The sequence below is a fragment of the Lontra canadensis genome, unplaced genomic scaffold (assembly GCF_010015895.1).
Source record: "Lontra canadensis isolate GAN:19392208 unplaced genomic scaffold, GSC_riverotter_1.0 scaffold88, whole genome shotgun sequence".
Taxonomy (NCBI): Eukaryota; Metazoa; Chordata; class Mammalia; order Carnivora; family Mustelidae; genus Lontra; species Lontra canadensis.
This window is the reverse complement of record NW_022631082.1, coordinates 7,812,026-7,822,424: the sequence shown is the minus strand read 5'-3', so window position 1 is coordinate 7,822,424 and position 10,399 is coordinate 7,812,026. Positions and strand designations below refer to the sequence as shown.

Sequence of the window (10,399 nt, the reverse complement as noted above, 5' to 3'; positions counted from 1 at the left end):
GTTCTCTCCCTCTGTCTCTCCAATAAATAAATAAAATCTGAAATTAATTAATTAATTTAAAATCACAGACCTGGCTTGCATTTGTGGTTGTCTGAATTGCGTCGCACTGGCTCTACTGGGCAGTGCTGGTCTGGGGTCATGCCATGCTTTTGCTCCTTTGATTATTTGTAATGAGCAGGCTGGGGAAGTTGGATGCCACCACACACACACACACACACACACACACACACACGGCCTCCTGCACACACTCAAGATTTCAGGACAGAGTTAGTAGCACCTGGCACACTCCCTCACCTTCTCTACTTTCTCCTCATTCCAGACCCTGCCCCTGAGCCTTCATCAACTGTGGAACCCTCTGGAGCTTAGAGGCCTGACATCAGAGATGTGGTGAGAAGTCATCAAAGGTAAATCACTGATTCACAGGGGAGCAGGGTGGGGCAAGGTGAGTCAATGCTTAACACTTAGTCATCCAGGTTCAGAACTTCTAAAGCTACAGCTTTTGGGGACTTGTGACTTCCAGTAAAGGAATCCAAGGCTGTGGTCTTGAGAAACTCACTTTTTCACGAGGCCTATCTGGGAAAAAGAGATGAAACCATAAAAGCGTTTTATAATTGTGCTTTCAAAAACACAGATCTTTTCTCTGTTGGCAGTTAGTGTTCACAGTATCTTGAGATCCTTTATGTCCTGACAGGCTTCACTCCTCCCTGCCTTCAGTGAGGGGGACAGGAGGAACAATCACTTAGAAACCAAAAGTTAAGGGGCGCCTGGGTGGCTCAGTGGGTTAAAGCCTCTGCCTTCGGCTCAGGTCATGATCCCAGGGTCCTGGGATCGAGCCCCACATCGGGCTCTCTGCTCAGCCGGGAGCCTGCTTCCTCCTCTCTCTCTGCCTGCCTCTCTGTCTACTTGTGATCTCTGTCTGTCAAATAAATAAAATCTTAAAAAAAAAAAAAAAGAAAGAAACCAAAAGTTAAAATCTTACCAAGTTGACTTACTTGAGACATCTAATTGTGAAGTGCTGAGGGGCACAGTTGAACCCCTAAAATCCACCCAAGTTTTGCTACTTTGCCCTCAATTTCCGGCTTCTGTAATGTGGGCTGGGTCGGTCAGTGTGTCTTCTCTGTTGCTATATTCCAGCTAGGTAAGGTGTGTGGGGTCCAAACTGATGTCATTCTAGACAGAGTCCATGTACATCCCTACAGTCAGAACATTCTGGAATTTACCCTTCAATACTGTTTTCCTGAGCCCCACACTCACTCAATAGGCACGAAATCATTCTGTGAACCTACTCTGCTGTGTGCCAACAAGGGCATACCAATAATTTCCACCCTCTCCTCACCCACAAGAAGCTCATAGAAGGGCAGGATCCAGCTCAGAAAGGACAATACCCCCTTGTTTTTGATGGATATGCAGGTGCAAGCACTCCTTATTGGCCTCATCTGGCTTCCAGTAACCACGTTGTCAGCAGAAATAATATCCATCTTCAGAATGAAGACTGGCCACTTTGTTCAAACCATTCCTGAGTCTGGCTTCTTTCACTAACAGAACCCACTATGCCTGTCAGTTAGGGGCAGCTAGACCCTGCTTCTGTCCTCATCACCCCCAACACAGTGGCTAATTCATAATAGTCACAGCTAGTTTGCTGAGCCAGCTGTCATAAGCCCTTTATGGCAATTTCCAAAGGGGAAATTCCAGAAAGGTCTTGTGCTGTGGCAGTACCGAAGGACGAGTGGGGGGCTCCTTGGATCTCAGATTTGGGGGAACCCATGGTCATTTGAATGTTGACGTTCTGGTGTGTCTGTCTCACAAGCTCCTTTTGTACTTCCCATGTGCAGGTAAGGTAGGATCTTGATTTCTCTGGGAACCTGGCTTGGCTTGTTTTGGGGTATGTGATGGAGCTGGTTCGAGCTGTGTGAGAGAAGGTGAAGCCTAAACCAGACAAGCCAGGGCTGGTTAGCAACTTTCCACTGTGTCAGGAACCCCAGAGAGAGGCTTCCCAAGTTCTACCCAGTGTTGCCTTTTTTGTTTTTAAGTCCGTAGAATTTTTTTTTTATTGAGCTGTAATTTACATACAGTGAAATTTACCTTTTTTAGTGTACAGCTCTGAATATATACAGTTGTGTAACTAACATAACAGTCCAGATACAGAACATTTCCATCATCCACCCCCCGCCAAATTCCCCTGTCTCCCTTTGTAGCACATCCCAGCCCCTTGCAACCAGTGATCTGCTTTCTGCCCTAACACTTTTACCTTTTCCAGAATGCCTTATAAAATGGAATCACAACAGTACGACTCAGACAGCCTTTTGAGTCTGGCTCCTTTCACTAACATAATGCATTTGAGGTTCGTCTGCATTGTTTTCTGTACCAGTAACTCGGTCCTTTCTTATGACTGAATACTATTTCATCATGTGGCTAGGCCACAGTTTGATTATCCCCCACTGAAGCACATTTAGGTTTTAATGGCTGTTGATAATTACAAATCAAGCTTTGATAAACATCTGTTCATGGGCTTTTATGTAAACACAGGTTTTTATTTCACGTGGGTATTCCAACCAGGGGTGGAATTGTTGGTTTATATGGTTGTAGTGCTTTTGAAGGTCTTTTTGATGAAGAGAAGCAGAGTTGAAAACAGTAGTGATCATTTATTTAAAATGAAGGCTTTATCATCATCTGAATCACATTGTACAAGCTGAGTGCTTACCATAAATACTGAGTGTGCTAAACACTTTACATTTCAGCATTCTGCTCACTGGGTGATCTCAGGCAGCAAGTCACATGACCTCTCAGAGACTCAGTTTTCCCACCTGCAAAATGCAAGTAACATTAGGCCAACCCCACAGGATTATTGCAAGGAGTGAATGAATTAATACATATGGAACACTTAGAGCCAGACTGGCACATAGTAGGGCCGTGTCAGTGTCAGCTGTCATTATAATGTTCATTTCCTGGCCCCTCTTAATTTCATCCTCATAGCAACCCTGGGAGTTAAGATCTATTCTTATCTCCATTTTAAAGAGGACACACCTAATGTTCCAAGAGATCAAGCACGTTACGCAAGATCACACAGGCTGTAAATAAGTACATAGTGGGTCCCAGATTTCAGCTGAGGCTGACTGACTCCAGACTCACCTGCTTTGTTCCTACATCAGTCAGGGTTCTCCCAAAGCAACAGAACCAGGATATATGTGTTTGTGAGTGTGTGTGTGTGTGTGTGTGTGTGTGTGTGAATAAAAGGTGTATTTCAAGGCATTGGCTTACATGATTATGGGAGCTAGCTAGGCAACTCTGAAATCTGTAGGGCAAAACAGCAGGCTAGAAACTCTTGGCCAGGAGCTGACACTTCTTCCTCAGGGAATCCTCGGTATTATTTGCTTTTAAAACATTTCCACTGATTGGACAAGACCCATCCCCATTATCCAGGATCATCTACTGTACTTCAGTCAACTGATTATAGACATTAACTTAACCACATCTACAAAATACTTTCACAACAACACTTAGATTTGTGTTTAATTGAACATCTGGGTACCAAAGCCCAGCCAAACCGATGCATAAAATTAAACAGTGAATGTCAAGGACAAAAAAAATCCTAAGGAGAGGTGTTGGGGTTATACTGTGTAGTTTGGGTAGGCAGACAAAAATTCTCGAACATGACCCTGGCTTACCTAGGAAGGGGGAGTTCCCAACCCTAAGTTTGCCTCCAGATACAAAGATACCCAACACCATGTGAGGACCTTTGGAGTTCTTCACATCTGTAACTCTAGATTAAATTTATACCATAAAATACTAGCATGTAACCATGAGGAAGTTCACAAGTGCTAGGTTTTCCTTCGTGATGAGAACTCTTCTGCTATTTATTTATGTAACTTATTTTTTATTTATGAAACTTTTTAAAAATTGAATTATTTTCCCCTTATGATGGTTCAGGGCCCCTGCTGTACTATAGTTATGGATGCCCAGGCCAGACCCATCATCCTCCCAGGTTGGCCAGTGTGTGTACTAATCCAGTCCTTACTGACAGGGTTACCGTTGGTGGGGTCAGTGAGTGGCCAAGGATCGCCAGCATCCCCCAACCGGAAAGCGGGGGGAAAGCCATGGTCTTCTTTCTCAGAAGTCTCAGCTTACACCAAGGCAGCAGTCACCAGAAGCATTTTGTTGTGGTGCTGCCAGGAAGGGGGTGGCTCAGCAGCCCATCATTCACCGAAATGGTTAGTCACCCCTTCGATAGTACTTCCTCTGTGCCAGGTCTGTCCTGCACACCTTACAAATGTCGACTTCATGAGGCAAGTACAACTGCTATCCTTATTGTACAGATGAGGGAACTGAGGCCCCAGATGGTTCGGTAACCAGCCCAAGGTCATGCAGCCAGGAAGTGCTAAAACTGGGAATGAAACCTACTGTCTGGCTCCAGAGCCAGTATCACACCACCCTCACCTCCCAAGCAGCTCTTCCAGGAACCTCCCACCCCAACCACCACCACTGCCTACCCCTTCTTCCCTATGGCTTCCTCAGTTGGTACCCCTTTCTGAGCCTCCTTTCCCCATCAGCCCTGCCTTTGACACAGGCACCCCAGACTCTCAGAGCCAAAGGGGATCATAGACCCTAAGAGGTGTATGACACACCCATGCCCCCCCAAATCATAAATGTAGTGGAGAGAAAAATGAAGCAGGTGCATTAAAAACAGGCAGGAATATTTATGAAGTGTCCACTGCGACTGGATGCCAGATACTGTTCCAGTATCTGGGTTCTGGCAACTGCAGGCTGGGAGGGAGATGGATTTAGCATGAAAACCAAAGAACAAGATAATTTCAGATTTCAGTGATAGGTGTTCTTGAGAAAAAGGTAAAGTGAAAGGCATAAGGAGCCTTTTTCCCCGGAGAGAAGATCACTCCGGGGAGGTGAGCTTTTGTCCCAGGGCCTCACCTTGCTTTATAGGAACCTGTATGGTGAGGACAGGGATAGTTCTGGGGCTCCTTATTGCATTCTCCCCACAGCCAAGAGAAGAGGGCGGGTGGGTATTTTTCTTCCCTTGTTACAGAAGTCGGGGTAGGGGGGAACCTAGGGCAAGACAAGGTTAGCCAGCTTTCTCAGAATCACCCGGAGCGAGAAACCCCATTCTCGGAGCCCCGTGAGACACCGGAGAGCAGTTCTACTGTCACCTGGGGAAGAGCGGGGCAGCCCTAAGGAGAGGGGCCACATCCGGCCCGCCCCTTTCCGAGAGGTGTGCCGTAACCTATTGACCCAGGCTGGGGATGACACACGCGGCCGACCGGGGTCTGCGAAGGCAGTGAAAAAAGGTCGCGATTGGCTCCCCGTCAAGTGGGCGGGGCCCTCGTCGCCCGGTGCGCGCGCCGCGGGGAGGCGTTGCCGAGGGCGGAGCGGGAAGGGGCGTGGCCGCCCGCGGGCAGCCGTTGGCGGCTAAGCCCCGCCCCGGACGTCGCGCGTCGCCGACTGGGAGGCGGCGATTGGTCGGAGCGGCGTGGGGGGCGGGGCAGAAGGTTCTGGAGGGGGCTGGCGGGCTCTGGAAGCTTCCGCCGGACGGGTATATAGAGTCCGGGACGGGGCGGCGGCGAAGCCGGGGTACGGCGACAGCTGGGCGGAGGGCCGCAGGCGGGGGCTATGGGCAAGGACTATTACCAGACGCTGGGCCTGGCCCGCGGCGCGTCGGACGAGGAAATCAAGCGGGCTTACCGCCGCCAGGCGCTACGCTACCACCCGGACAAGAACAAGGAGCCCGGCGCCGAGGAGAAGTTCAAGGAGATCGCCGAGGCCTACGACGTGCTCAGCGACCCGCGCAAGCGTGAGATCTTTGACCGCTACGGGGAAGAAGGTGCGTGCGCGCGCGGCTAGGGGCGCGCCCCCGCCGTTTGACAGGAGGGAAAACCGAGGCCCGGCGGCCGGGCTGTAGCGTCCCCGGGGGACGCCCCGGGCCCGGTGGGCGAGAGGCCTCCGCCCTCCGGCCACGCGGGCCTTCGCCCTCGGATTGGCGGCCGCCGGATGGGAGGAGGAGTCCTGGCAGCGCTGCTCGCCCAGAAGCTTCTAGCATGTCTGCGGTTGCCCCTCCCTAGGCGCCTCCACCCACGTCCCCAAGCGGTCCCAGGGGTGCGGGTGCGACGCAGTGGGGACCGAGGCCGAGCCGGGCCGGTGGCATCGCGGCCCCGGCAGTCCGGAGCTCACCTGGGCCGAGGTGGCAGGCCTAGCGTCCAGGGGCGCAGGGTGGGGCTTGTGGCTGCGCGTAGGGCTTGACCTGCGAGATCGGCGAGCCTGCGGATGAGCACACCGATTAGCGCCGACCTCACTCCGGGGCCCCTGTGAGGGCGGAGTGAGATAATCCCTGTAAAGTGCTTACCTAACCTGCTGCCAGGCACGTAGATGGCAGCCAGCGCCCGAACGCAGTCCAGGTGCAGAGGAACCCGCCTCTGCCCGGCCGAAGCGGCGCAGGCCTCTGAGGCCCAGAGAAGGAAGCTGTCTTGTTGTCCAGTTGGCCGTGGATGACTCAGACTGGTTTCTGGGCTGGGTCTTAAGAAATGAAGTGGCTTTTTATGTAAGGATGGTGGCAATTAGTGTCAGGGTGTGAGAATTTGAAAAGCTGCGTTTATGGTTTTGCTTTCATTTCTGCTCCTCACACATTGCTAGCTCTTGAGTATTTCTGAGAGTAAACACTTACTGAGCACTGATCCTGGAGCATGCCTTTTTCAGCTGATCTCTTAATGAATTTTTTGTAAATCTTCATATATTTGTAGGGAGAATAGGTTAGTCAAGAAGTGGTGGGAATTCCGTGTCCTCTAGAGAGGCGCTTGAGCCCCTTACCCCTGTCCTAGCACGCTGAAGCACCTGGAGGGGGGAGTCTCTGGCTTAGGGTTCTTGACTCTTCCTGACCGGAAGAGTAAAGAACCTCCCACCCCCCACCCTTAATGGTTCTCGAGCTTTTTTCCTTAGTGAAAGCACCTAGAGAGAAAGGGTGGGGGAGGCAGGGGGAGAGAAGCTCACCACCAACCATCTAATTTCTTCTGATTTTGCTTTTCAGGTCTAAAGGGTGGTGGCCCCAGTGGTGGGAGCAGTGGTGGTGCTAATGGTACCTCTTTCAGCTACACATTCCATGGAGATCCTCATGCCATGTTTGCAGAGTTCTTCGGTGGCCGAAATCCCTTTGACACCTTTTTTGGGCAGCGGAACGGGGAGGAAGGCATGGACATTGATGACCCGTTCTCTGGCTTCCCCATGGGCATGGGTGGTTTCACCAACATGAACTTTGGCCGTTCCCGTCCTGCCCAAGAGCCCTCCCGAAAGAAGCAAGATCCCCCCGTCACCCACGACCTTAGGGTCTCGCTTGAAGAGATCTATAGCGGCTGTACCAAGAAGATGAAAATCTCCCATAAGCGGCTGAACCCCGATGGAAAGAGCATTCGCAACGAAGACAAGATCTTGACCATCGAAGTGAAGCGGGGGTGGAAAGAAGGGACCAAAATCACCTTCCCCAAGGAAGGCGACCAGACCTCCAACAACATTCCAGCTGACATTGTCTTTGTTTTAAAGGACAAGCCACACAATATCTTTAAGAGAGATGGCTCTGATGTCATTTACCCAGCCAAGATCAGCCTTCGGGAGGTAGGATACTAATAAGTATGATAGTATGTATGGAGGGAGATTGTTGGATTTTGAAGTCGTTGGATATTTGCTTGACAGATATGTCTGAGCACTTTGGAGCCAGGCTTGGGGGTTACAGCAAAAACGAGACTGACCAGGGCTCTGTTGTTCCAGAGTTTTCCATATCTGGGGGCAAGGTCTTAGCTACAGGGGCCTGGTGGTGCTTCCCCTACATTAAACAGCTTCTGGACAGGAGTTGAGCATCCTAAATACCTTCCATCTAACGTTCTGTCTTTGCTCTCTAAGGCTCTGTGTGGCTGCACAGTGAACGTACCCACTCTGGACGGCAGGACCATACCCGTTGTGTTCAAAGATGTCATCAGGCCTGGCATGCGGCGAAAAGTTCCTGGAGAAGGCCTCCCCCTCCCCAAAACGCCCGAGAAACGCGGGGACCTCATTATTGAGTTTGAAGTAATCTTCCCTGAAAGGATTCCCCAGACGTCAAGAACCGTACTTGAGCAGATTCTTCCAATATAGTCTCCTGTGTTTCCCAAGGACTGACCAGGGACCTTTCCAGAGCTCAAGGATTTCCGGACCGTTCCACCAGTTGTGGACCTGTGAGAGGGCGGGAGGGCCCAGGGAGGGCTTTCGTACTGCTGAATGTTTTCCAGAGAATATATTACAATCTTTCAAAGTCGTGCACTAGACTTAAGTGGTTTTTCGAGCGATAGGGCAGCAGGTGGTGGGGACAGCAGGAAAAGGCATTCCAGTCTGTCCCACTGGTTCCTGCAGCCCTCCTGGGATGGGCCCGCACCCTCCTCCAGGCCCCGCCCACGGTCAAGAGGCAGACCCACAGCTGGACTTGATGTGTCTATAGTCCCTTGACTTGTGGCCATTAGGTGGTGCCAACCTGCCATCTTGGTTACCAGACCCTGTACACTTCTCAGTTTCTGTTGTGTGATCAGTTTGTGTTTTATTCTGTATTTTTCTCCCCCGTCTTGCTCTTCCCCTGAAGAATCCTGTTTTCTCTTTTGCCATCTCAAATTGAGAACCAACTTCGATTACTTTTGCAAAACTGCCTGGCTGGCACCCACAAGCAATACCTCTTGTTCCAGCAGGACCAAGGGAGCCAGCCTCATGTGAATGAGTTGCACAGATGCTTTTCCCTAGAGGGTCAGGGGCCCTGGACAGAGTAGGGGACCTTCTCGACCCCGGACTCTGAAGCCACGTGCACTCACTTATGGGTCACACTCTTTTTTTAAAATTTTTTTTGTTTTATCTATAAGGCAATCTTTTGGCACACCTGGGGCTTACAAGTGCCCAGGTAATTTTTCATTAATGGACTCTGGACTCTTTCAAAAGGATCTGATCCTTTTGAATTTTGCACAGCTCTAGATATAATCCCTTTTGATAAAAGGGTCTTTGCTTCTGATTACAGGAGCACTGTGGAACGTCTGTAAATATGTTTTTATAATTCTGTGTAATGTTGGTGTGCCCTCAAAGGAAACCAGCCCACGGCAGCTGCTGCTCTCTGTACAGGGCCACGATGGAATTCAAAAGGAACCTTGGGAGTCGGGGAGGGGGCTGGGTTGGAACAAGTGTCTGTTCCTTGCAGGCCAGTTTGGTGCTCAGACCTTTAGACTCATTGTAAGTTGCCACTGCCAACATGAGACCAAAGCGTGTGACTTGTCAATGTGCAGCACGACAGCATTAAAGACTGATGCTAAACCTCAGGGGAGCAGTCCTGCGACTCTGTTTGAGGGTTTTGCTGATGGGCTGGGGCGGCGGCTGGGTGTCCCTCGAGATGCAGTCAGGGTGGAAGGGAAGGGCCAGGGAAGGCTGGGGGTGGGCACAGGCAGGAGAACTCTGCAAGGGAGAGATAAGTCTCCCTTCCTGGGCTGCATGCAGAGTAGAGAATGTCAGCCCACCTGGACCTGACCCAGGCACCCAAAGAGCCCCGTGGATTTAAGAGCTGGTTTTAGGAAGGGTGGGCTGGAGTTAAGGAATTCCCTTTCCTGTCCTGCAGGGCCCAGTTTCTGGAACCCAGAGGAGGTGCATGGTCTGCCCTTACGATCCCCCTCTACTCCTTTCTTGCTAGAACAGGTTGGGTGTCTGGCAGGCTCTGGCCAAACCAGACTGGAATTCCAGCCCAGGGCTGACCCCACCCTGGAGAAGACCCATTTCCTGCCCGGGATCCTTTGGCAGGCCACTGAGGCTGCTTTTCCTTTGTTACTTTTTTTAAGGAACTGGTTTTATTACAAGGTAAGTAATTACATAGGCTTAAAACAACGTATTGCTACTTTGCTACAAAATGTCTTGAAGTAAAAACTTAAATGCCAGTGTGTTTAAAATCAACCCAGGGGTGGCTTTCCCTTCCCACTGAAACAGTTTAGCCACTGAAAATGGTGTAGGAGCTGTGTGGTCAAAGAGAAGTTTCTGTAAGTGATAAGAGTGTTTTCTGTCATCTTTAAATGGAAGTGCTTTAAGATTCAGTAAACTAAATTCAGTTTCTCAGTTGTTCACATTCCAAGTGCTCAACAGCAGTCACACACCACTAGTAGCAGCTGTTGGATAGCACAAATCCAGAGGGCTTTTCCCTAGGTGTAGGATGTAGGTTTCTCCCTAGAAGAGCATATGCAGTGAGCCCAGAGGATGCCATCCTAGTTGGGAGGTGACCCCGCATATCAGAGCCAAAAGAGGTACGCTGACCTGCCTCAGGCACCAAGATGACATTTACTACAGAATTGGCCCTGGCCTCAGTTGGGGTCAATTGGTCAGTGCCACCCCTGTGCCCCAGTCTTCTTATGTAGCA

At 50.4% G+C, this 10,399-nt stretch overlaps 1 protein-coding gene across 2 annotated transcripts; it reads left to right on the top strand.

Annotated features, from left to right (window-relative positions):
* The first annotated feature begins 329 nt into the window (after nucleotides 1–329).
* Nucleotides 330–8,294, top strand: DNAJB1 (DnaJ heat shock protein family (Hsp40) member B1). 2 transcript variants are annotated; one of them, XM_032835922.1, is made up of 3 exons: nucleotides 330–404; nucleotides 7,028–7,608; nucleotides 7,894–8,294. In XM_032835922.1, the coding sequence occupies exons 2-3, from the start codon at nucleotides 7,117–7,119 to the stop codon at nucleotides 8,122–8,124; spliced, it is 723 nt and encodes a 240-aa protein (XP_032691813.1). In that variant the 5' UTR covers nucleotides 330–404; nucleotides 7,028–7,116; the 3' UTR covers nucleotides 8,125–8,294. The 2 variants fall into 2 exon arrangements, with proteins under 2 accessions (XP_032691813.1, XP_032691812.1); XM_032835921.1 differs by lacking the exon at nucleotides 330–404 and adding an exon at nucleotides 5,502–5,830.
* Nucleotides 8,295–10,399: the final 2,105 nt, after the last annotated feature.